Below are 27,690 nucleotides of genomic sequence, written 5' to 3'. Positions count from 1 at the left end.
ACTGGACTCGCATTCGGGATGACGACGGTTCAATCGCGCATCCTACCATCCTGATTTAGGTTTTCTGTGATTTCCCTAAATCACTCCAGGCAAATGCCGGGATGGTTCCTCTGAAAGGGCACGGCCGACTTCCTTCCCCATCCTTCCCTAATCCGATGAGACCGATGACCATGCTGTCTGGTCTCCTTCCCCAAACAACCAACCAACCAACCATTCCATGTTTAGAGACCACTGTTTATCCGTGAGTCTCTTAAATATGTCTCAATCTTGTAGTCATATCCGGCTTTTTACTTACTTATGTTGTAGGATAGTTTAAGAATTCAAGAATAGATTTTAGAATAGTTGAAGAATTGAAGGGAATTCGGTGTAGGATAACTAATGTGGAAGTAACACAGAAAAAAACTCAGGATCCGACGGTCGCCACCCCACCAGTTAACACAGAATGTTAACATCCTTGGGGTACAGATGTGACTCTGCCCAGATCGCATGGATCTGACATTAACTTCACTTGAGGAAATGCGAACCAGTACTTTTCATTAAATTTTGTGTGAAAGTCTCCCCACAACAATACAATCACCACTTTACTACGTAACCAAACAGCAGTCAAAGTTATTCTATTTTCTACTTTGTCATAGACAAGTTTGAATTCTTCATCCATAACCTTTCTATCGTCATTAAGTTTGGAAAAAGCAATAGTTGCAACATTTCCGGATATTATATTCTTGGAAATTTCTCGTTCTATAATTAGCTCAAAAGGTTCCGACAGACTACTTACATTTATAATGTCAAAGTTGACTATTTTTTCTTTGAAACTTTGTTCTACATTATTTACTTGTGAACTGACAGTCATATACTAACACCTGTAATTTTTGATTGAATAATGGCTATTAATTCCTTAGGTTGATCTGCACTCTCTTTCAAGATATTCATTTTCTGTCTTACAGAATTACATTTAACATTACGTACATTTTCACAAGATTCTAATTTTTCAATAAGGTCGGGGTCATTGTTATTATATTTAGCGTCAAATTTAGTTTCCAAAGCAATCGTGCCTTCGCACGGATTACTAGATTCTTTGTTCTGAATGTCTACTTTGACGTACAACGAATCCATGTTTATTGTTTGGCTTTTTCGAATTTCATTCGGAGCATGCAACTGAGAACTTACAGAGTCTACCTCTTTACTTAGAGTTGCACATAAAACTTTTGTCTGAGCTTTTGTAGTTTCAGTCTGGGTATCTATTTTAGTACCTATTGAGTGTATCAAGTCTAGGGTTTTCTTGAAATTATTGTCTATTTTATCTTCTGAAGTTTTGACCAAATTCACTAACTCAGACCAGTCAGGCCCTTCTTTAGCATTTCTCATAGCCATGGCTGGTTCTGACTTCTCCCCAACTGGTTGTATACTGTCCATGTTTTTATCGACTTTCACTCTTGTGAGGATCTAATATTAATTTCAATTATACCAATTACACAGTAAAAGTTCACCCCACAGTATTTTGTAACACTTCTTACTAGAATAATAAAGTTTTTATTTCACACTCACCCGGCGTAGAATTATATGCTGCATCGCCAAGGAGGTGTAGAATCGGCACCAGTGAATAGCATGGGCGCTGGCAGTGTCGAATGATGGTTGCGGCGACAGCATCGGTGAGTGGACATGAGGTCAGCAATGGTGAATGGCAGTTGCAGACAGCGACAGCGGCTGCTTACCCAACATTGTACAAAAACGAATTTTCTTTCCAGTCACCCACCATCTCTCGAAGTCCCACCATCTGGCCACAGGGGAGCATTTTCCTCGTAGCTCAGTACCACCCAGGACTGGAGCAACTGAATTACTTTCTCCGCCAGGGTTTTGACTACCTCTCATCGTGCCCTGAAATGGGAGGTGTCCTGCCCACTATACTCCCCCCCTCCCTCATGCGCGATTGTGCGCGCGCGCGCCCTGACACACACACACACACACACACACACACACACACACACACACACACACACACACAGAGGTATTCCGCCATCCACCAAACGTACACTATATCCGTGCCCATCCCTATACAGCTCCTTCTCCAAATTCCTTGTCTCATGGCTCATATCCCTGTAAAAGACCTTGATGCAAGACCTGTCCCATAGATCCTCCCACGACCACCTACTCCAGTCCAGTCACAAACTTCACCTATCCCATCCAAGGCAGGACTACCTGTGAAACCAGTCATGTGATCTACCATTTAAACTGCCTCACTGTGCTGCATTGTATGTGGGCACGCCCACCAACAATCTGTGGCTAAGAAGCAACTGGACCACCCTTTGCGAGCACACTGCCAAACACAACATTCTTCATTTCAACTACTGTTTCACAGCATGTGCCATATGGATCGTTCCCACCAACACCAGCTTTTCTGAATTGTGCAGGTGGGAACTCTCCCTGCAATATATCCAAAAACTAGTACCTTCTTTGTTCCCGTTCCCGCACTACGAAGCCCTCTATTCAACCAACGCATCTTGTCTTTTGACTTCTGTATGTGTGTGTGTGTGTGTGTGTGTGTGTGTGTGTGTGTGTGTGTGTGTGTATTTTTGACAAAGGCCTTGTTGGCTGAAAGCTTATTGTGTGACGGTCTTTTTGTTGTGCCTATGTGCGACTCAGCATTTCCACTATATGGTGAGGAGCAATTATTCTTTTCATAGTATAGTTGCATTCCATCCAGAATTTTCCATTGTTTGAAAATATAAGCACTGTTGTTTGGTAGTAGGTTTAATGTGAACAGAAGTGTATAGCTCACTCTTGGTGTGGATGATGTCATCTCAGGTTTTCAGACCTCATCTGGCGCAGAATCCAAAAACCAGTCTTCCCTTCTCATCCCACCCAGTATCTCCCCTCACCTGGGTTTCTAGGCAACATTTCTAAGTTCTCGCCAATTCCTAAATCTCACTTGTCCTTATTCTTCACCCCTCTTTCTTCCCATTCAGCCCTTCTCCCAAGAGGAGGAGCCACTGGCTCAGAAAGCTTGCAGAATTCTATTCCTTTTTATGTGTACTTTTCCTGCCACCACTCGGTGAGTATATTTTTTTGTTCTACCCAATTACATAATATTTTCAAATAACATAACATGTCAGTTACTTAACTGCTGTCATTTATTATTTTGTTGTTTTCTTTAATAACATTATCCTCACATTGATAACTGATTTCCTGGTTTCTCTTTTTTAACTATTACCCATATGGAAACAATTTTATCTCAGTTACTGATTTCATTCATTTTGCAGAGTGTTTTTGGTTGTTAACCACTTTTTAAGACAACACAGTACTTCGTGTAGTATGTAATCAGCTCTGCATCTCTGTTTTTCGTAATAATCTGTTTCCTCTTCCTTGCATATGACATTTTGCATCACCTTGAACCTTGCTAAGATGGGGTGGTTGTGTGTGCCTCTAAGATAAAGATGGCCCTACTGTATGTGCGTCATGTTGGAGAGAGATCTGTGGAGAGATTAGATAAACATTTATTCTTGCATTTTCCATTCTGGTAAAGATATGAACATGACAGCTGATACACTTTTGTTGCATGGAGTGAATATTTCTTCTCTTTATTTTGAAATTAATTCCAAACAACTGTATTTGATGAAGATACAGGAGACAATCCGAGTAGCCGCCTTAGGTTGTTTGCAGATGATGCTGTTATTTATCCTCGAGTAAACTCATCAGAAGATCAAAACAAATTAGAAAAGATATCTGACTGATACAAAAATTGGTAATTGATCCTAAATAATGAAAAGTGTGAGTTCATCCACGAGTGCTAAAAAGAGTCTGTTAAACTTCAGTTACACTGTAAATCAGTCTAATCTAAAAGCTGTAAATTCAGATAAATACCTAGGAATTACAATTACGAACAACTGAAAGTGGAAAAAAACACACAGAAAATACTAAAATGAAGGCTTTCACGGCCGGAAATATCATGTCCATTATAATTATTCGGGCTGTTATGCTGTGGTCAGTTGATGAATTCTGTGGTGATTCCCAACGTTTCATCTCCGATTGCGGGAGACATCTTCAAGGGGGTCTGTAGCTCGATGGAAGGTCCAACACACACACACACACACACTGGCGAGCCAGTGTGTGTGTTGGACCTTCCATCGAGCTACGGACCCCCTTGAAGATGTCTCCCGCAGTCGGAGATGAAACGTTGGGAATCACCACAGAATTCATCAACCGACCACGGCATAACAGCTCGGATAATTATAATGGACACACAGAAAATGTTGTGGGGAAGGCAAAAAGAAGACCGCATTTTATTGGCAGAACACACAAAATGTAAGAAATCTATTAAAGAGACTGCCTTCACTATGCTTGTCATCCTCCTTTGGAGTGCTACTGTACAGTCTGGAATCCTTACCAGATAGGATTAATAGAGTACATTGAGAAAGTTCAATGAGGAGCAGCAAGTTTTGTATTATCGGGAAATTGGGGAGAGAGTGTCACAGACATGATATAGGATCTGGGTTGGACACCCATAAAACAAAGCCTTTTATTCGTTACGATGGAATCTTCTCACAAACTTTGAGTCACCAACTTTCTCCTCCAAATGCAAAAATATTTTGTTGACACTGACCTACATAGGGAGAAACGATCATCATAATAAAATAACGGAAATTAGAGCTCACACAGGAAGATAAAGGTGTTCGTTTTTGTTGCGCACTGTTAGAGAGTGGAATAATAAAGAATTATGCGAAGGTGGTTTGATGAACCCTCTGCCAGGCACTTAAGTGTGATTTGCAGAGTATCCATGTAGACATAGATGTAGATTAGAATCCCTGTCATTTTGATTTGTACTGACACTTAAGTTGCAGCTACATATGCATATATGTGTATTTTGTGTGTACTATCCACAATAATCAACAATATGGAAAGGTTAGACTGCTACTTACCATATAGAGGTGGCACTGAGTCGCAGACAGACACAATTGAAAAGAATATTGAGAATGTATCAGCTTTTGGACAGAGTGCTGCTTCAGAAGTAAAAAACTCATGCAAGAACAACTTGCACACATGGCCACTGTTTCCAGGCACTAAGTTCCAAATTGGCAAGCTGTACACCCTCTTCTTCTTCTTCTTCTTCTTCTTCCCCTTCTAGATAGGGCATTACTGCAGATTGAAAGCACTAAGAGTAAAAGCCGGAGTTGAAGTAGGAGATAACCCTGAATACTACAGCTGACCCAGTTACTTATTTAATTGAATGAGCTTGGGAAGAATTGCACTCGAAATTACATTTTTAAAGCTAAATTTAACAGTATTTTTATTCACTACCGGAATTTTATTAGTGTTTATACAGTTGTCTAAGCAAGGGGATTTTATTGGCTGCCCTGTCATGTTCCCTGACATCGTCCTTAAGAGAGCTCACAGGGCAGTTTTTGTTTTACTATGCAGAATTGTTTGCTATCCTGAAGGTGAGCTGATGAGACAGCATCATGGGAAGAAATTCCTCATCTGGCTGATTACCAAAGTGTGCTTCTTGCTATTGGTCATATGTACCCAGCAGATCAGATGGTGTAAGAAGTGCAGGATGCTCTCCTCCTTTTGCAAAGACAGGAAAAGGAAATAATTTTTTGCTCGGGTCCAGGGCAAGTAGGGTTCTGGGGAAACGAACTCACTGATGTGGCTGCCAAGGAGGTGTGCCCTCTTCCACCTGTTCATTTTTCACTCACCATGCTGGTTGTCACCATATATGTGATCTGTAGGACCATGTGTTTTGAGTATCAGTGGCTGGAAGAAAGGTCAGCTGCGGTCAACGAAACACTCAGTGCGACCATGGCATACCTTCTTCCCACTGCAGCAAGCTGAAGAAGTAGCACTTACAAGACTCACACCGATTGGGACATTGCCCATTGACTCATGGCTCTCTCACAAGTTGTGGAAGCTGCCATTGTGTCTTAGAAGTAGTACACAGCAGTCAACAGGGCACTTTTTTTTTAAATTGAACTTCCTTTTAACAACATCAGTTACAACAACTTGGCCATGTCGTCATAATTTCAGTGGTATGAGCATATTCCTCAATAAGGAACATACTTCTCATACATATGGCAAATATATAAGCGTGTACCTCTTACATAACATCATTTTCAGTCTCAGTTACCATCAAAATTTTCCAAGAACTGTAGAAGGAAATCTGTTGTTGTACTATGGCAGTCTGTCATATTCTCTCTGCCCTTCCAACAACAATAGGTGTAGTGTAGACTCCTCACGTCATTGTTATCCTAGTGCATTCGTATTGCTGACAATAACAGAGCTTGTCAACAGTACAAGTGATGTCAATTTCCATAACAATTTGTTATGATGTGTACACATTTTAGAACAGCATGGGCAATAAAAGAAAAGTTTTAACGGTGAAAGGAAAAGTGAAAGTGGTTCATCAAATCGAGAATGGAGCTAAAAAGGTTGACGAGTGTCATCAATTTGGCCTCATAAATTGCACAGTTCAAATGATTTGGAAGAACAAGGATAAAATTGTTAATATGTTTGAACAAAATTGATCTAAAATTAAGCTTTTACATAAAGCTGAGGACATGGATGAACTGCCGCTTAAGTGGTCTAAGCAACAGAGAAGCATCAATGTACCTATTAGTGGACCTCTCCTTGTGGTGAAAGCAGAAGAATTTGTCAAACCATTAAAAAATGAGGAATTTGCGTGTAGCAGTGGCTGGATTTACAGATTCAAGCAACATAACAGCATTACTTTTGGCAAAGTAAGCAGTGAAGCCAACAATGTGAATACTGAAACAGTCCAAGTATATGCATACTGTGACTTCTTTAATTCAGGTGAGACTGGCATTTTCTTTAAACTGACACTGACAAAAGTCTGAAATTCAAGGCTTGAAGAATGTGTTGGTGGAAACTTATCTAAAGAACAAATAACTCCAGTTCTGATTTGTGCTAACACAGATGGAAATGAGAAGAACAAGTTTCTTACCATAGGTAAATCAAAAAATGTTAGGTGTTTCAAGCATGTAAAAAGTTTGTCAGTGCACTATAATGCTAATAAAAAGCTCTAGATGACATTCAAACTCTTTGACTAAATAGGGTGTTGGGATTGGGAGCTTAGAAATCAGAAAAGGAAGATACTGGTTCTTGTTGACAATTGTCCAGCACATCCTGCAAATAAGACAAGCTTATTCCAGCCTATGGACCAAGGAGCAATTAAGAGTCTGAGATGCTGCTATTGTAAGCTCAAATTACTGAAAATGATACAGTGCATTGAGAAAAAGTAGGATTATTCTATTACACTGATAGATATTATCGGATTCATTACCAATACTTGGAGCTGTTTCTCAGCCCATACCATCAAGAACTATTTCCGTCATGCAGGAATCATAACTGAAGGAATAAATGCCCCTGAAACTGAAGACATGCTCAATGACACTAATGATCTGCTGCTATCTACAACGCTGCTAGAAATCAACTGTGATATTTTCAATCAGTGCAACTATGCAATCTGTGCAACCATAGATGATGACCGTATTTCAACCAAAGTGCAAACTAAAGATAAAATTGCAAATGAAGTGAAGAATCAGGCCACAGTGCACATGAAGTGAGTGAGGGAGATGAAGAAGAAGAAGAAGAAGAAGGAGAGAGAGAGAGAGAGAGAGAGAGTAAAGCAATAAAGTGCCTATCTTACTGTGAGTGACACTTCAGAAGCCATCAGAATTGTGAACACGTTCTCAGAAGATAGGAGAGGGAGCAGTGAAATTGCAAATGAAATAATGAACATAGAGTGTAATTTTGAAAATGTGTATTGGGCAAATATGCAGCAGAGTAAAGTGATTTATTACTTCACTGCTAAGTAAAGATGTTTGATGAGTTCTCAACATACTGCTATACGTATTGTATTCGTGTAAGCTTAGAAGTGAATACGTATGTAAAATAAAACAAGGCTAAATTTGTTCTTTTCCATTTGCCAGCACAGTAGACTGAAAATACGAATCTCGGTAACAATGAAACTCATTTATAATCAGGTCCTCATACTGCTATATGTATTACATTCGTGTAAGCTTAAGAGTGAATACGTATGTAAAATAAAACAAGGCAAAATTTGTTCTTTTCCAGAGAGAAGAAAAGTCATAATATAAGCAATCTAATATGCTAACACCATCAACAACCTCTCTGATTGTGATTCATCAATCATTCATAATCATTTCTTTCACTTTTTCCACAATTCCATTGATTGTCATTGTGTTTGGGCATCCAGGGCACTTGTCATCTTAAATATTTTTACGAACTTCTTCAAAGCGCTTTTACCACTTGTAAATCCTTGTTTTACTCACAGCAGCCTCACCAAAAGCAATGTTTAACATTTTGCTCCATTTCATCCCATTCTTACAGCAAAATTCTTTGATTCTTTTTCATACAAAGTAAATTATCACTGCTACTAAAAGTAGTGTATCTGTAAGTGTTCTTGTGCACTTTGTTTACATCTTAAATGTCATTGACCATGTCTGCGTGCGCGCGCAGTTTTTGGATGAACGTATGTTTTTTGTAATTCTGAATAATGAGTTTGTCAGAGACCTGAAGTATTTATAGTATTCTTTTTCATTCTGCCTCTCAGCTGCTCAATGCCTCCACTGCGTGGTGAGTAGAAACCTGTCCTTTCCATTTTGTTGTTGTTCCATTGTGGTTGAACTGGCATTATGGTTGATGTGGCAAATTAAGATGTATACACTATTTCCATGATTATGCAGTTCCATCTTTACAAGTGTGCAGCAGTTTGGTTGTAATGATGTGTGCCTTAGGGTGAAGCCACCAGATACTCGAAATATATCATAAAAATGAAAGTAATCACAAGTAGCTGTTCAAAATTAGTTTCAAAATAAAGGGAATAAATAGTTATTCTTTGTAACAATTGACAAACATGTGGTTCCAGAAGAATAGCAGCAGTCTTTTCAGTAGTTCCAAGGGCAACAGTCAGTTTTATCGACTGATATGGCCTTGTAACAACGAAAAGATCCGAGAAATTAGAGCAAATACGGAGACTTACAAGCAGTCGTTCTTCCCACGCACAATTCGTGAATGGAACAGGGAAGGGGGGATCAGATAGTGGTACAATAAGTACCCTCCGCCACACACCGTAAGGTGGCTCGCGGAGTATAGATGTAGATGTAGATGTAACATTAACCAACATGGCTTTCTGTTGGCTCTGTGAATGCCTGGAAACAAGAAGAAACTATAGCCACTATTTTCCAAGGACATTCAGCGCTGCTGTATGACTTATTGATGATAGCAGACTGAGGGAGGTGGCGCAGCGGTTTCCACACCGGACTCGCATTCAATCGCTTCAGGCAAGTGCCGGGATGGTTCCTTTGAAAGGGCATAGCCGACTTCCTTCCCTAATCTGACGAGACCAATGACCTCGCTGTCTGGTCTCCTCCCCCAAAAACAAGAACAACGACATTGATGATGCCAACTTCCTGGGTGAAATAATTTGGAGGTAATGCAGTCCACCATTCAGATGTCTGGAAAGGACTACTCAGAGGGATGATATCATCAGTGAAACAAAACTGTCGTTCTACAGGCCTGAGTGTGGAATGTTAGATCCTTTAATTGAGTAGGTAGGTTAGAGAATTTACGAGGGCTGTTCAATAAAGAATGATCATAATTTTTTTTGACAACATACCTTTACTCATCCTCATAATTTTGATGGTCCTTCTCAAATTTATATTCCATGAATATCAAATATGAAGATGGCCATAACTTTCCCAGCAAAAGCAACCACTTCTGCTTTTTTGGGGGTGGTTGTTGAAGGAGGCTTCCACACCGAGCTTTGCTGTTTGCTCTCAGGATCAAAATGATGTAGCCAAATTTCTTGAGCAGTGATTACATTTGAAACTCTGGATCTTCCTTTAACATAAGACACCCAATGAAATGAACAGTATTTCAGAAAGTGATCTTAAGATAATTCGTTGATCCTCTCGCACAATGACAAGCAGTGTTGATGAATTCTTCCGTAAGAGCAGTAACTGGAGCACCGGGTCATCCTTTCTTTGAAATTGATTGTCTCCCCTCTTTAAACATTTTAAACCACCTTTGAGCTGTGCTGTAGGGAAGAACAGACTTCCATAGGTCTCCTGTAGTAACACGGTTCACATTTTCCGTCGCACTTCAGAGTAGACCGGGAACTGTCTCATAGGCATGCCCGATGTGAACTGACTGGGCACGGCCTATGCTGCCTGAGTTGTTGTTGTTGTTCCGCTGGCAGAGGTCGCGGCCGAATTCTCGCGTGCCCTCTGGTGGACGGGACTCTATTTGCTGCAACTACCGTCCGTGACGCGCCGTACCGATGTGTGCCTCCCCCGATCTTTCTGGTGGCTACTGCACTCCTCCTCCTTCGGGGGGGTGAAGCCACTGTGATCTACTGCGTCGGAAGGTGGAGCGTCGTGCAGGAGTGATGACCTCCACATCCATTGGAAGGCTGGAGTCGAGGGGATCTGCCAACCCTCGAGCCGGAACCTTCGAATATGGCTGGAAGTGACCCACACGAAGAGGCCCCCGTCGTCCCACCACCAGAACCCAGGACAGAACGGGAGACAGGCCGTCGAACTCTGGATCCTGGTCCACCCCGGGAGGGGCAAGAGCCAGTGGTGGGGACGATGGGGAAGGGACGACCACAGGTGAACCAGCCTGCTGAGAAACCGGGCCTGCGAGGGGGGCCGGCTATCGCTGGGGCATCGCGAACGATAGCGATGCCGGTGCTGGAGCTACTGGAGGCTGCCAAGGCTGAGAGCCATCGCAGTGCGGCGGAATCCCAGGGGGCAGGGGTGGTAGCACCCCCTGAGAAACCAACACAGGTGCCGGCAATGGGGAAGCCGGTGCCCGAGGGGTCGGAGGGTGGGTGCCCAACCGTGGACGTAGCTGATTTTGGTGACGACGTACCTCCCGGTCCCCCGTGAGCCGGCGGCCATTTCGGCGCAGGACCACCGCCGGTATCCAACGTGGATTGCGACCAAACCCACGTGGCCAGACCGACATACCCGGTGGAAAGCTGGGTACTCCGGTTTGCGAAGACTGGCAAGGACCGGGCCAAAGGCGGTGCAGCAGAGTCCTAGTTTGGCGCCCGTGGAGGAGCTCTGCGGGGCTGCGTTCTCCCATAGGTGTGGTCCGGTATGCCGTCAGGAAAAACGTCAACGCCTCCTCCGCAGGAAATTCGTGCACATACTTTTTCATCTATGTCTTAAATGTGCGCACCATGTGCTCGGCTTCCCCATTCGATTGTGGATGAAAGGGGGGAGAGCAAACATGCCAATTACCGAAGCGCCTACAAAAATCCTGGAAGGTCTGCGACATAAACTGAGGTCCATTGTCCGAGACCAGGGTGACTGGCAGACCTTCCACAGAAAAGATTTTGCTAGTGCCTGGATTACAACCTCTGAAGTGGTTGAGGAGCAGCGAACCACATATGGAAATCGGGAATAAGCATCAATGACAATGAGCCAAAAGCCATTGAGAAACGGGCCTGCAAAATCGATGTGAACACGTTCCCATGCCTGGGTTGCAGGCGGCCATGAAGAGAACGCTGACCTGGGAGATGCCTGTTGGCTCACGCACGGGGAACAGGCGGCCACCAAGTGCTCAATTTCTCTGTCAATACTGGGCCAGTACACATGTCTGCGAGCCAAGGTTTTTGTACGGGAAACACCCCAGTGCCCCTCATGTAATAACGTGAGGACTTCCCTTCGCAAACTTGCAGGAACAACCACGCGAGGAGCTGTATCATCAGTAGCCAGAAGGAGAACTCCTTCCAAGACAGAGGCGGTCTCGTAGAACAAAATAATTACGAAGAGGGTCCGAGGCCCGGCCTGGAGGTCGGGATGACCACCCCTGCTAAATGAGGCGAACTACTTGCTGGAGAACCGGGTCAGCTGCCGTTTCCCTGGCGACTCGAGAACTTGTGATCGGGAAGCCATCAACTGCTTGGCGGGACGCCACATCCAAATGAAAACACATAATCTCCTCTCGATCGAACTTAGGATCCGGGCCCACCGGAAGACGGGAAAGAGCATCTGCGTTGGCATGCTGTCCGGTAGGGCGAAAATGAATGTCATAATGGTACTTAGAGAGGAACAAGGCCCAGCACTGTAGTCTGTGGGCCGCCCTATCCAGAATCTGAGAGGCGGGGCCAAATAACGATATTAATGGCTTATGGTCAGTGATTAACTGAAACTTCGTGCCATACAAGAAAGGGTGAAACTAGGTAACAGCGTAGACAATGGCCAAAGCCTCTTTTTCCACCTGGGAGTAATGGGCCTATGTGGGACTAAGAGTTTTAGATGCAAACGCCAGTGGCTGCTCGGAACCATCTGCGTTGCGATGGGCCAGGACCGCCCCCATCCCATACTGCGAAGCATCTGTAGCCAGGACCAACAGCTTATGGGGGTCAAAAGTAGCCAAACACGGCGCTAACGTGAGGAGGCCTTTCAATGAGGTGAATGCTCGCTCGCATGCAGGCAACCAATCAAATGGAACACCCTTGCGCAGAAGGCAGTACAGGGGGCGGGCGATTGTGGAAGCCCTGGGAATGAACCGGTGGTAATAGGCAATCTTGCCTAAAAAAGCTTGTAACTCCTTCAGCAAAGCGGGCCGCGGAAGGTCGACGATACCTTGGACCAAACTTCCTAGCGGCTTGACGCCGTGCTGAGAGATTGTGTAGCCCACATACTGGATGGACGGTTGGAAGAGGGCTGACTTACGCAGGTTGCAACGCAAGCCCACGGACCTGAATTTGAGAAAGAGGGTGCGAAGGTTGTGCAAGTGTTCCTTCGTGCTGCGGCCCGTGACAATTATGTCGTCCAGGTAATTAACACAATGAGGGATTGTCGACGTGACGTGCTCCAGATAACGCTGGAATATCACCGGGGCACTGGATATTCCGAAGGCCAACCGCTGGAATTGGTAAAGGCCAAACGGGGTGTTGACAACTGCCAGCCGTTTGGAGTCCTCATCAAGAGGTATCTGATGATAAGCCTCCGAAAGATCGATTTTCGAAAAATATTGGCCTCCCGCTACGGCGGAGAACAATTCATCAGCACGAGGCAAAGGATAGGTGTCCACCACCAATTGGGAATTGATGGTGGCCTTGAAATCGCCAGAAAGACGTAATTTTCCTGAGGGTTTCCTGACAATAACGAGGGGCGAAGCCCACTCACTTGAAGAAATGGGAAGAACGACCCCTAGGGCTGTCAGCCGGTCGAGCTCTTCTTTTTCCTGAGGGCGGAGAGCCAAGGGGATCTGCCTTGCGCGTAGAAAACGCGGGCGAGCTGATGCCTTCAACGTTAAGTGAGCTTCAAAGTCTGAAACACGCCCTAGGCCCTCCTCAAAGATATCCGGAAAGTCAGAGATCAAAGATTCTAATGATTGATATGGAACGTCTTCGGAGACCAACTGTATGGTGTCAGCGATAGAAAACCCAAAAGCTTGAAAGGCATCCAAGCCACAAAGGTTAGCGGGGCTCGCATCACTGACAACAATAAAAGTAATAGGCCGAGTGACTGATTTGTAAGTCATGTCCGTAGTGAATTGACCCAGTAGGGGAATGAACTGTTTACCATAACCGCGTAGACGCCGGTAAACAGGTGCCAACGGGGGCGACCCAAGGTCGGAGTAAGTTTGTGCATTCAACAAAGAAACTGCCGCACCCGTATCTACTTGCAGTTGTAATCGGCGCGACCGAACCGACACCTCGATAAAGAGTTTGTGGGCCGAAGCGTCGGGAGCCTGGCCCGATGAAACTTCCTGAATGTCAACATCCATGTCCTCTGTAACTGCTTCCTTCGATTCTTTCGAGACTGAGTGGCAAACTTTAGCAATGTGTCCTTTTTTATTACATTTGCGACAAACGGCCCAACGCTGGGGGCACTCTGACCGATCGTGATGTATATAGTACGACGCACAGGACGGTAACAGGGGCCAGCGGCTGGAACTCTGTCTACGCGCCGTGCGGGAGCGGCCGTAAAGGCCGGATTGTACCGCTCGCACATGGTCCACCCCGGACACAGTGGACGCGGCCACGCCGCCCTGAACCGCCACGACGTCGCACCATGCTTCCAACTGTTGACCGGTGGCAGGAGAGACTTCATACGATTGAGTAATGGACAGGACTTCCTCGAGGGAAGGGTCTTCTAACTGCAGGCCCCGTTGCCGGACCTCCCTATCAGGGGCCAAACGAACAATGACGTCGCGCACCATAATGTGGGCATACGACTCTCACGACTGCTCTGTGACAAAATGACACTTGCGACTAAGACCGTGCGGGGTAGCGGCCCACGCCCAGTAAGACTGATGGGGCTGCTTCTTGTATTGATAGAACTCGACCCTAGCCGCCACAACATGCGTACGGCGGCGATAATATGAAGACAGTAATGAACACAATGCATCAAAAGACAATGATGAGGGTTCCTGCAATGGCGCTAGCTGCCACAAAACTTGATACAGCGAGGGAGATATCCAAGACAAGAAAAGAACATGACATACCTCCGCATCGGCAATATGAAACGCCTCGAAATGCTGCCGAAGGCGATGTTCATACGTGTCCCAATCCTCCGCCGTCTCGTCATATGGGGGAAAGGGAGGAGGGAACGGCGCTGGAGCAGACGGCGTGGAGAGCAACGCCGGAAGCACTTGTTTCATGGTGGCCATGAGCTCCGTCTGCTGCTCAACCAAAACCCGCACTAAATCCTCCATGCCGCGGATAAGCTGCGAAACCAGAACAACGACGCAACACGCGAAAGAACGACCCTACTCGTCGCCAATTGTGTAGTAACACGGTTCACGTTTTCTGTCGCACTCCCGAGTAGACCGGGAACTGTCTCATAGGCATGCCTGATGTGAACTGACTGGGCATGGCCCGTGCTCCCTGAGTTGTTGTTGTTGTTCCGCTGGCAGAGATCGCTGCCGAATTCCCGCGTGCCCTCTGGTGGACGGGACGCTATTTGCGGCAACTACCGTCTGTGACGCGCAGTGCCGATGTGCGCCTCCCGTGATCTTTCTGCTGGCTACTGCACCTCCTGTAACATTGTATAGGCCTCAGCTGAAGATTTGTTGAGACGAAAGCAGTATTTCAAAGCCACATATTGTTCCTCACGTGTTACTTCCATTGCAGCAGTAGGCGATACTGAACACGTCTGACCTTGCCTTCCTGTCACAGGGGGGAACCAGGAGTCCCAACAATGAAACTACTACAACATGTTTTTGCTCATTAAGCTAACAGAATGACATGAGATTAAATTTTAGCGCAAGAAATTATGATGATAAAAAATTATGATCATTCTTTATTGAACATCTGTCCTAAAACTGGAATGGATAGGTTAAGTTTTGTATAGTGGGAACTGGTGAAGTGTGGTACAGGACTTTGGATCAGGTCAGTACAGGCTTATCAGCACACAATCAAATAGGGGTGATTCCATATTAGGTGTAATGAAGAATAAGGAAATAGGAATGTGAGTAAGCTGCTATTAACTGCACAGTGAACTCATTATTTCAGCCTAGACAGACACAAAGCCAACACCCACTCCAGTAGTAAATGTTTATATGCTCTGCATAAGATGGAGAACGTTGACAGGGGAAAAGAAATGTAAGGGGACCCACCTGGTAGAATTGCAGCCAGTGCATAATTTAATCATGCCTACTACTGGTTTAAGAATCATTTTAAGGAAGTTGTATATGTGGAAGAGACCTGAAGAATGTAAATGGTAAGACAATGATTTCGAAACCATATTTTAAATGGTAAAACATTTCCAGGGGCACTCAGATGTTAATTTATTGGTTATGAGATGCAGAAAATCCAAAATGGCTACGCTGGAATGGCTAGAGAAAAAAATGCAAAGCTGTAGAAGCATGCATTACTATGGGACAGATAGACTCAATGTATAGGAAAATTAAAGAGACAGGCAGATAAAAGAGAAGCACATGCGTGAGTAACAAGAGCTACAAAGAGAAGGCTGAAAGATGGAAACGGCTGTTCAAAGGAAATTGATTTGAAGACAACATTGTAGGAACACAGGACGAAGTAGATGAAGATGAGTTTGGAGATACAATACTATGAGAAGAATTTTACAGTGCACTGAAATACCTGAGTCAAAGCAAGTTCCATGGAGTAGACAACATTCCCTCAGTATTATAGAGATCCTTGGGAGAGCCAACTGCAACAAAATTATTTCATCCAGTGCGCAATATATGAGACAGGCAAAGTGGTCCTAGATTTCAACAAGAATGTAATAACCCCCACTCCAAAGAAGGCAGGTGGTGTCAGGTGTGATTACTATCAAACATCAGTTTATTAAGTCACGGTTGCAAAATACTGTCACAAATTATTTACGGAAGAATGGAAAACCTGCTAGAAGCTGATCTCTGAGAAAATCACTTTGGCTTCCAGATAAATCTAGGAACATATGAAGCCATAGTGGCTGCACGGCTTACATTAGAAGGTAGAATGAAGAAAAGTTAACCAACATCCATAGCATTGCAAATGTGGACAGAACTTCTGACATTGTTGACTGAAAAACACTCCTTGAAATTCAACAATATTATGAGAAGGAAAGTTGCTACTCACCATGTAGCGGAGATGCTGAGTCGCAGATAGGCACAACAAAAAGACTTTCACAATTAAAGCTTTTGGCCATTGACCTTCATCAACAATAGACACACACACACACACACACACACACACACACACACACACACACACACACACGCACACGTGCAAACACAACACACACACGATTGCAGTCTCAGCCAACTTAAAACACACTGCGAGCAGTAGCACCAGTTCATGGTGGGAGTGACGACTACATGGGGGTAAGGTTGTGAGTTGTTTTTGTTTGTGTGTGTGTGTGTGTGTGTGTGTGTTGTGCCTATCTGTGACTCAGCATCTCCACTATATGGTGAGTAGCAACTTTTCGTCTCATAATATTGTTTCATTCCATCCTGGTTTTCCGTTGTTTGTCTCCTTGAAATTTGGGAGGTAGCAGGAATAAAATACAGGGGCAAAAAATCTACAACATGTTCAGAAACCAAACTGCAGTTACAAGAGTTGGACACGAAAGGGGATCCATAGTTAAGAACATGTACTCTGTGGAAGCAATAAAGGAAGCCAAGGAGAAATTTCTGAAAAAGAATTAAATTTCAGAGGGTGAAATAAAAATTTTGGGGCTTACCGATGACACTAATTCTGATGGCAAAGTACTTGGAAGACCAATGAATGGAATGGATAGTGTGTTAAAAATGGGTTATAAGATGAATACATCACTACTCACCATAGCCTTGTGTCTGTATGTGTGGATGGATATGTGCGTGTGTGCGAGTGTATACCTGTCCTTTTTTCCCCCTAAGGTAAGTCTTTCCGCTCCCGGGATTGGAATGACTCCTTACCCTCTCCCTTAAAACCCACTTCCTTTCGTCTTCCCCTCTCCTTCCCTCTTTCCTGATGAGGCAACAGTTTGTTGCGAAAGCTTGAATTTTGTGTGTATGTTTGTGTTTGTTTGTGTGTCTATCGACCTGCCAGCGCTTTCGATCGGTAAGTCACCTCATCTTTTTTTTATATAAAATTTTTCCCACGTGGAATGTTTCCTTCTATTATATTGATATCATTTTTTTAATGTTATCATTACAGAGTGTTAGTTCTGTGCTCAAAGTGGTTCGAAATTTTCTCCTTCAGTGCGGTAGCCCCCACATTTTATTTTTATTTTTTTATTATTTTTTTAGGTGGTACCCAAGCCAAAAGCTATGACATTCACAGAAAAATCTGAGATCGCATATGCATCCTATATCCAGAAGTTGTATTTCTGCAGCTTGCAGACTCGGAGAATAAAATCTGAAACTGAGGTGGGAATAAACTACAGCTTTCTATTTGTTGGTACTGAGAGGGAAATAGATGTTCAATTAATACATTATATTTTTGAAAAGATTTGTTTCAGTGATCTAGAAGCTGAAAAACTTAAGCTAGATAATGAGATTTCCACTGTTAAACGATGGTTGAAGGAAGTGTCTTCTTTGCAAGAAAGTGAATCCAGGACTGAAGAACTAGAAAAGATGTTTATGGAAGTGAAAGGTGAGATTTACCTGCATGTCATGAATTAAGACTGCCTTGGCTGATTGCTGATGGAAGTTGTCTATATCTTGCTGTTCACAAACAGCAGTACAACCTGTGTAAGAGATGTTAGATTGGTTGGTTATCTTCATTGGCAGCTGCTGTTAAATAACAGTTATTGTTTTCTTTTCTGTCATTAGTGTATTACAAATTAGAAAAAGTTTTCACCTGAAATTTTCCACTTATTTGTAAAACATTGCTATTGGTAATGGGCATTTATTTACCCTCTACAGGCTTTGAAAACAAATGTTTTTTCTGCTCATCGTTAGCAGAGGTTGCTGTCAGCAAAAGCTTACTTTCTCTTCCCCTATTCAGTTTTTTCAGCTTTTTTCACTGTTCTAGATGTTGGGCAACTTGCTCAATTGAATCTTTGTATTTTTCCCAGTGTGCCTTTTTTTGTTTTTGAAGGAGATAGTAAATGAATTCAGTCGCTTGGTAAATACTGTCAGTTTCCTGATATTTTAATATTTTATACAATTTCTTGTAGAACTAGGTCTTGATATTAATTTTTTCAAGTTTAAATTGTTAAATTATGGCTTTTGGCAGCTATATTTAATGTATAGCCCGTTTTTTTAGGGGGGGGGGGGTTCTCACCATCAACTATAAGCAATAAGAAACTCACTTGTCAGACAATAATTTAGTTTGTTAAGACTGTAGTGTAAAACTGTTTCCTTTGACCATTGTCTCAGTATGTTTTCAAGATAGGTATTTTAAAAAAATAAGAGTCAAAGCGCAGCCATTTTCGAACGTAAGAGTTGTTCTCACTTTCATGTTCTCATTTCCACTAAAGTTGATTTTGGAGTCATTGTAAATATGTTGAATTACTTTTATTAAGTGATGTAGCATACTTTGTCAATGTATTTCCACATAGTATAGAAACATCAAATGTTGTTCTCTGTTGAACTCTATACACAAAGTTCCCTTCCCCACACACTATAAGATGCCTTTTGGTATATAGATGTACTGTCCGTAATTAACTATCCTGATTGTACATTAAGTCTCTTGGTTACTGTACCTTGAGTCACCTGTGTAAACATATCACTTCTGTGTTTTTCCTGTATTCATATTGATACTCTTGTTAAGGCTCATACCACATTTTCCTACAGCAATATGCAATGACAAATTAATTCAATCAAATTTATGGTCAAAATTCCCTGAAAATTACTATCATTCGTGCAAATACCACCAATAACTAACACACATAACAAACTACTCAAAAACCTCTCATGTTCTTTTATGTTTATATTTTCTTCAGTTACTAGTTCTTTTGGGAGTGTGTTGAAAATATTAAATAGGTTTGTTGCTTACAATAAATTGCTGGTCATGAAATTCAAGAATCAGTAATTGTTACTCTGTTATCAATAACGTAATGAAAAGTGATTTTGTTATAAATAGGGCTCTGAAAAAATGAAAATAATACAAAAATTTTCACTGTTACATTAAGTCTGTCCAGTTTTTCCTCCTTGATGTCTGTTTAACAATAGATTATTGTACAATAGCAGTTATCGAAAGAAACTGAAAGCTGCCGGCTGGCACCATTATAACAATAATTATTTCAGTTCACATATTTTTGTTAGTAATTAACTTCCTTAAATATAGTCACAATTTACTTCATTTAACAAAGAAATAACGTACACAAAATGCATCAAATCACACTCATGATTCCTTACATGAATGTCTCCCAAATTGCAGACCAACTACTTCACACATCTTCTCTCTTGCAAATAGTGTAATCCCCTACTGTCCTCTCAATAGTACCTAGACCATAGTTTGTCATGTGCTGCTGCCATCCAGTCACAAAAGCAAGAGTCATCTGCATAAAGTAAAAATGTCATAGTCTGTTTCAAGTCCTTCATTTTTTAATGCTATTGAAACAATATCTATTTTTATTTCATTCAGTATACATAGTAAGTATTCAGTCTTGCTTATCCTCGTTTCATTCCATCTCATGATTTTAAAATTATATTTTATGGTAAAACTATTGTCCCCTTTTCATTCCTGGTTTTTGCAGGTAGCAAAAGACTTCATTGTTAGAATTGCTAGTAAATAAAGTGTCCCTCAACAACATTATGGGTACGGCACAAGATTAGCCCTTTTCGTGGGGCTGCCACCGAAATGTCTTCAGGTTGGTATGATTTTCTCTCGGGGTGTATTCCCTAGGCTTTGAAGACCTGTCTTCCTTGCGGGACAGCAGTGCCCCTCAGCCAACTTCTCAATTCCATAGGTGCTTCATTGAGATGTTCACCACACCCCTGTTTGTTGCTACTTCTTGAGGTTGCTGTTGGACCTTCATAGTGACTGTATCAGCCTTGGAACACAGAGTCCCCAATGCAAGCAATGCCACTGCAGGCAGTGCTTTACTTCATGCCATTTCCCATATCCCACTCGTGGATAATGAGTGGAGGTAATGGGAGACTCATTGTAACACAAAGTAATAATGCCATCCAAAAAAGGAGCTATGCTGTACACTGTTTCTTCAGCGACACTAGTGGCTGCCTCCTCATGGGATGGTGAAAAGGTACAAAGAAGTGTAGGCTGAGCAAATAGACTCCCAGTTAACTAGACAAGGAATCACCCATATTGTCTGAAGGGTGTGAAGATGCTGAGTTGCAGATAGGCACAACAAAAAGATTTTCACACTTAAAGCTTTCTGCCAATGGCTTTTGTCAACAATAGACACACATATGCACCCACACACTCAGCAAATGCAACTCACACAAACGACTACAGTCTCAGGCAACTGAAACCACACTGCGAGCAGCAGCACCAGTGCATGATGGGAGTGGTGATTGGGTGGGGCAAAGGAGGAGGCTGGGGCAGGGAGGGGGAGGGATAGTATGGTGGGGATGGCAGACAGTGAAGTGCTGCAGGTTGGGCGGTGGGCAGTGGGGGGAGGGGGGGAGGAAGTAGCAGAAAAGGAGAGAAATAAAATAAAGAAAAAAGAGACTGGGTGTGGTGGTGGAATGACAGCTGTGTAGTGCTGGAATGAGAGCAGGGAAGTGACTGGATGGGTGAGGACAGCAGCTAACAAAGGTTGAGGCCAGGAGAGTTGTGGGAACATAGGAATTATTGCAGGAAAAGTTCCCACCTGTGCAATTCAGAAAATCTGGTGTTGGTGGGGAGGATCCATATGGTACAGGCTGTGAAACAGCCATTGAAATGAAGGATATCATGTTTGGCAGCATATTCAGCAACAGGGTGGTCCACTTGTTTCTTGACCACAGTTTGTTGGTGGCCATTCATGCGGACAGACAGCTTGTTGGTTGTCATGCCTACATACAATGCAGCACATTGGTTGCAGCTTATCTTGTACACCACATGACTGATTTCACAGCCAGGTGATGTTAGCGACTGTACTGGAGTAGGTGGTGGTGGCAGGATGTATGGGACAGGTCTTGCATGTAGGTCTATTACAGGGGTATGAGCCATGAGGTAAGGGACTGGGAGCAGGGGTTGTGTAAGGATGGACGAGTATATTGTGTAGGTTCAGTGGAATCCCACTGTGGGAGGGGTGGGAAGGATAGTGGGCAGGACATTTATCTTTTCAGGGCACGATGAGAGGTAATCGAAACCCTGGCGGAGAATGTAATTCAGTTGCTCCAGTCCTGGGTGGTACTAAGTTATGAGGGGAATGCTTCTCTATGGCCGGACAGTGGGGCTTTGGAAGGTTGCTGTCAGCAAAAGCTTACTTTCTCTTCCCCTATTCAGTTTTTTCAGCTTTTTTCACTGTTCTAGATGTTGGGCAACTTGCTCAATTGAATCTTTGTATTTTTCCCAGTGTGCCTTTTTTTGTTTTTGAAGGAGATAGTAAATGAATTCAGTCGCTTGGTAAATACTGTCAGTTTCCTGATATTTTAATATTTTATACAATTTCTTGTAGAACTAGGTCTTGATATTAATTTTTTCAAGTTTAAATTGTTAAATTATGGCTTTTGGCAGCTATATTTAATGTATAGCCCGTTTTTTTAGGGGGGGGGGGGGTTCTCACCATCAACTATAAGCAATAAGAAACTCACTTGTCAGACAATAATTTAGTTTGTTAAGACTGTAGTGTAAAACTGTTTCCTTTGACCATTGTCTCAGTATGTTTTCAAGATAGGTATTTTAAAAAAATAAGAGTCAAAGCGCAGCCATTTTCGAACGTAAGAGTTGTTCTCACTTTCATGTTCTCATTTCCACTAAAGTTGATTTTGGAGTCATTGTAAATATGTTGAATTACTTTTATTAAGTGATGTAGCATACTTTGTCAATGTATTTCCACATAGTATAGAAACATCAAATGTTGTTCTCTGTTGAACTCTATACACAAAGTTCCCTTCCCCACACACTATAAGATGCCTTTTGGTATATAGATGTACTGTCCGTAATTAACTATCCTGATTGTACATTAAGTCTCTTGGTTACTGTACCTTGAGTCACCTGTGTAAACATATCACTTCTGTGTTTTTCCTGTATTCATATTGATACTCTTGTTAAGGCTCATACCACATTTTCCTACAGCAATATGCAATGACAAATTAATTCAATCAAATTTATGGTCAAAATTCCCTGAAAATTACTATCATTCGTGCAAATACCACCAATAACTAACACACATAACAAACTACTCAAAAACCTCTCATGTTCTTTTATGTTTATATTTTCTTCAGTTACTAGTTCTTTTGGGAGTGTGTTGAAAATATTAAATAGGTTTGTTGCTTACAATAAATTGCTGGTCATGAAATTCAAGAATCAGTAATTGTTACTCTGTTATCAATAACGTAATGAAAAGTGATTTTGTTATAAATAGGGCTCTGAAAAAATGAAAATAATACAAAAATTTTCACTGTTACATTAAGTCTGTCCAGTTTTTCCTCCTTGATGTCTGTTTAACAATAGATTATTGTACAATAGCAGTTATCGAAAGAAACTGAAAGCTGCCGGCTGGCACCATTATAACAATAATTATTTCAGTTCACATATTTTTGTTAGTAATTAACTTCCTTAAATATAGTCACAATTTACTTCATTTAACAAAGAAATAACGTACACAAAATGCATCAAATCACACTCATGATTCCTTACATGAATGTCTCCCAAATTGCAGACCAACTACTTCACACATCTTCTCTCTTGCAAATAGTGTAATCCCCTACTGTCCTCTCAATAGTACCTAGACCATAGTTTGTCATGTGCTGCTGCCATCCAGTCACAAAAGCAAGAGTCATCTGCATAAAGTAAAAATGTCATAGTCTGTTTCAAGTCCTTCATTTTTTAATGCTATTGAAACAATATCTATTTTTATTTCATTCAGTATACATAGTAAGTATTCAGTCTTGCTTATCCTCGTTTCATTCCATCTCATGATTTTAAAATTATATTTTATGGTAAAACTATTGTCCCCTTTTCATTCCTGGTTTTTGCAGGTAGCAAAAGACTTCATTGTTAGAATTGCTAGTAAATAAAGTGTCCCTCAACAACATTATGGGTACGGCACAAGATTAGCCCTTTTCGTGGGGCTGCCACCGAAATGTCTTCAGGTTGGTATGATTTTCTCTCGGGGTGTATTCCCTAGGCTTTGAAGACCTGTCTTCCTTGCGGGACAGCAGTGCCCCTCAGCCAACTTCTCAATTCCATAGGTGCTTCATTGAGATGTTCACCACACCCCTGTTTGTTGCTACTTCTTGAGGTTGCTGTTGGACCTTCATAGTGACTGTATCAGCCTTGGAACACAGAGTCCCCAATGCAAGCAATGCCACTGCAGGCAGTGCTTTACTTCATGCCATTTCCCATATCCCACTCGTGGATAATGAGTGGAGGTAATGGGAGACTCATTGTAACACAAAGTAATAATGCCATCCAAAAAAGGAGCTATGCTGTACACTGTTTCTTCAGCGACACTAGTGGCTGCCTCCTCATGGGATGGTGAAAAGGTACAAAGAAGTGTAGGCTGAGCAAATAGACTCCCAGTTAACTAGACAAGGAATCACCCATATTGTCTGAAGGGTGTGAAGATGCTGAGTTGCAGATAGGCACAACAAAAAGATTTTCACACTTAAAGCTTTCTGCCAATGGCTTTTGTCAACAATAGACACACATATGCACCCACACACTCAGCAAATGCAACTCACACAAACGACTACAGTCTCAGGCAACTGAAACCACACTGCGAGCAGCAGCACCAGTGCATGATGGGAGTGGTGATTGGGTGGGGCAAAGGAGGAGGCTGGGGCAGGGAGGGGGAGGGATAGTATGGTGGGGATGGCAGACAGTGAAGTGCTGCAGGTTGGGCGGTGGGCAGTGGGGGGAGGGGGGGAGGAAGTAGCAGAAAAGGAGAGAAATAAAATAAAGAAAAAAGAGACTGGGTGTGGTGGTGGAATGACAGCTGTGTAGTGCTGGAATGAGAGCAGGGAAGTGACTGGATGGGTGAGGACAGCAGCTAACAAAGGTTGAGGCCAGGAGAGTTGTGGGAACATAGGAATTATTGCAGGAAAAGTTCCCACCTGTGCAATTCAGAAAATCTGGTGTTGGTGGGGAGGATCCATATGGTACAGGCTGTGAAACAGCCATTGAAATGAAGGATATCATGTTTGGCAGCATATTCAGCAACAGGGTGGTCCACTTGTTTCTTGACCACAGTTTGTTGGTGGCCATTCATGCGGACAGACAGCTTGTTGGTTGTCATGCCTACATACAATGCAGCACATTGGTTGCAGCTTATCTTGTACACCACATGACTGATTTCACAGCCAGGTGATGTTAGCGACTGTACTGGAGTAGGTGGTGGTGGCAGGATGTATGGGACAGGTCTTGCATGTAGGTCTATTACAGGGGTATGAGCCATGAGGTAAGGGACTGGGAGCAGGGGTTGTGTAAGGATGGACGAGTATATTGTGTAGGTTCAGTGGAATCCCACTGTGGGAGGGGTGGGAAGGATAGTGGGCAGGACATTTATCTTTTCAGGGCACGATGAGAGGTAATCGAAACCCTGGCGGAGAATGTAATTCAGTTGCTCCAGTCCTGGGTGGTACTAAGTTATGAGGGGAATGCTTCTCTATGGCCGGACAGTGGGGCTTTGGAAGGTGGTGGGAGACAGGAAAGATAAGGCCAGGAGATTGGTTTTTGTACAAGGTTTGGAGGATAATTACGGTCAGTGAAGGCTTCAGTGAGACCTTCGGTATATTTCGAGAGGGACTGCTCATCACTGCAGATGCGACGACCACGGGTGGCTAGACTTGTGGCTTGTTGGATTGGGTTGAGTAGGACCATGTGAAGCAAATGGGGGAGAAGTTATTGAGGTTCTGGAGGCTTGTGGATAGGGTGTCCTCTACTTTGATCCAGATAACAAAGATGTCATCAGTGAATCTGAACCAGAGGAGGGGTTTAGGATGCTGGGTGTTTAGGAAGGATTCCTTTAGATGGCTCATGAATAGGTTAGCGTAGAATGGTGCCATGCAGGTGCCCATAGGTGTACCCCGGATTTGTTTTTAGCCCGACTGCTTTTCTACAATCCTAACCCAGTGCTGTTCTCCTTTGTTATTATTTTCTTTTGCATCACTATACTCAATGTTCGTCCTCATTCTTTTCTTTCCTGTGTTTCTCTTGTTGCCTAACAGCACTGCACACTCTACTTACAAGCCACACTGTATCAACTGTCTTGGCCATGCACAACAGACAGCTACAAAACCACGCTGATTGTTGGTGCAGCATCTTATGTCCCTAATTACTTCCGCCAATATAATTAATCTCCTACTTTCAAATTGATCACTATCCTTGCATTTCATGCATTTTTGTGTGTTTACTTCCACACCTTTCCAGTGCCACACGATATTGTATCTCATCCTATGAACCCTTCCCCTTCCCCAACACTCTCCCCTGCGAGTCGAGGGTTAGAATAGGCCTGACGTATTCCTGCCTGTTGTAAGAGGGGATGTTTATGTAACCGTCACACCCCATAAGAGCTTAAATATGGTCCAGGGTATCATATTTCACAGGGACCTTCTTTTGCAGTTCGACGATGAGCTGCTCGCCAGTTCAGAGCGGTGAGGTGTACATTTCATCCAGCGTGTCAACCAGGGTCCAAGGGATAATCAGGTTGCCTGCGGTGCCTTCATCTTGGCCTTTGAGGGTGATACATTGCTCGAGAATGTCAAGATGATGGTCTACAGCTGTGATGTAAAGCCCTATATCCCTCCTCCAATGTGGTGCTTTAAGTGCAGAAAGTTTGGCCATATGTCTTCCTACTGCACTTCCAGCGTCACATGCCGAGACTGCGGACACCCATCACATCCCAATACTCCATGTGCCCCGCCTCCCATCTTTGTCAACTGTGGAGAGCACCATTCACCTTGCTCACCAGACTGCAGGATTCTCCAGAAAGAAAGGAAAATCATGGAGTAGAAGACCGTGGACTAACTGACCTACACTGCGGCTAAGAGAAAATTTGAATGCCTGCATCCTGTGCATTTGACATCGTCTTACGCCACCGCTACACAGTTCTGGCACAGTCAGCTACGCCAACCCAAGTGACTTCTCAAAGCCGGAAGACTACACCTGCCCCCTTGATTGTGGGGGGCATTTCCCTCCCCATTGTTCCTGCACCACCTACTTCGGGAGCAAACCCCCTCCCCGCTAACCATCGGGGTCGTCTGTCCCCACTTCTAAGCTGGAGAAGCGTAAGTCTTCTTTGGCTTCTCTCGCTAGGAAGGGGTCCATTGGGTCACTCCCTTCCCAGGTTTCTGCTAGTGGGAAAGACGACACCTGCCAGTGGCTGAAGAGTCCAAAAGCCGCTGGCCGTAGGGCTTCACACTCATCCTCAGAGCCGGAGCCAGTGAAGTCCTCCCAGCCAGGAAAACTCAAGGAGCAGCAAGAGAAATCCAAAAAGATAACCCCTAAGACCAAGGAAATTTCAGTGGTACCCACACTACCTACAAGCTCTGCATCTGAGGATGGGGTGGAGATATTGGAGTCTGCGAAGGACCTATCTCTTGCCAGACCCTCAGACACAATGGATATAGACTGCTCACGCAATAAGTCAGTGACGGCAGATGACTCTGAGGCGTAAACTGCCTCATTGAATGTTCCATGCCTTCCCAGTCTCACGATGTCATCCTCCAGTGGAATTGTGGTGGTTTTTTCCACTGCCTGACTGAGCCATAACAACTGTCAAGTTTTACACCTGCTATCTGCATTGCCCTCCAGGAAACTTGGTTCCCGGCAGTTGATGTGGACCCCAGCCCTCTGTGGCTAGAAGGATATTACAGGAACCGTAGCTACTATAATCAAGTGTGAGGTGGAGTTCGCATTTATGTCCTAAACTCAGTCTGTAGTGAACATGTGCCCCTTCAAACCCCTTTGAAGCTGTGGCTGTCAGGATAAGGACGATGCAGGAAATAACTGTCTGCATTGTATATCTTCCTCCAGATGATGCAGTACTCCTGAATGTATTAGCTGCACTGATTGATCAACTCCCTATACATTTCCTACTTTTGAGAGATTTTAATGCCCATAACCCCTTGTGGGGTGGTACCATGCTTACTGGCTAAGGCAGAGATGTCGAAACTTTACTGTCTCAGTTCGACCTCTGCCTCTTAAACACT

General features: G+C 43.3%; 1 protein-coding gene across 2 annotated transcripts in view; it reads left to right on the top strand.

Moving 5' to 3' along the window:
- The window catches only part of LOC124595052, a 171,748-nt gene that overhangs the window by 88,522 nt on the left and 55,536 nt on the right, over positions 1 to 27,690 (top strand). For both annotated transcript variants that reach the window (XM_047133618.1, XM_047133617.1), the window contains exons 4-5: positions 17,728 to 17,847; positions 17,929 to 18,073. In XM_047133618.1, the coding sequence (XP_046989574.1) occupies positions 17,728 to 17,847; positions 17,929 to 18,073 (265 nt within the window). The remainder of the gene's footprint in view (positions 1 to 17,727; positions 17,848 to 17,928; positions 18,074 to 27,690) is intronic.

This window comes from Schistocerca americana, chromosome 2, assembly GCF_021461395.2.
Source record: "Schistocerca americana isolate TAMUIC-IGC-003095 chromosome 2, iqSchAmer2.1, whole genome shotgun sequence".
Lineage (NCBI taxonomy): Eukaryota > Metazoa > Arthropoda > Insecta > Orthoptera > Acrididae > Schistocerca > Schistocerca americana.
This window is presented reverse-complemented; position numbering and strand designations above follow the sequence as displayed.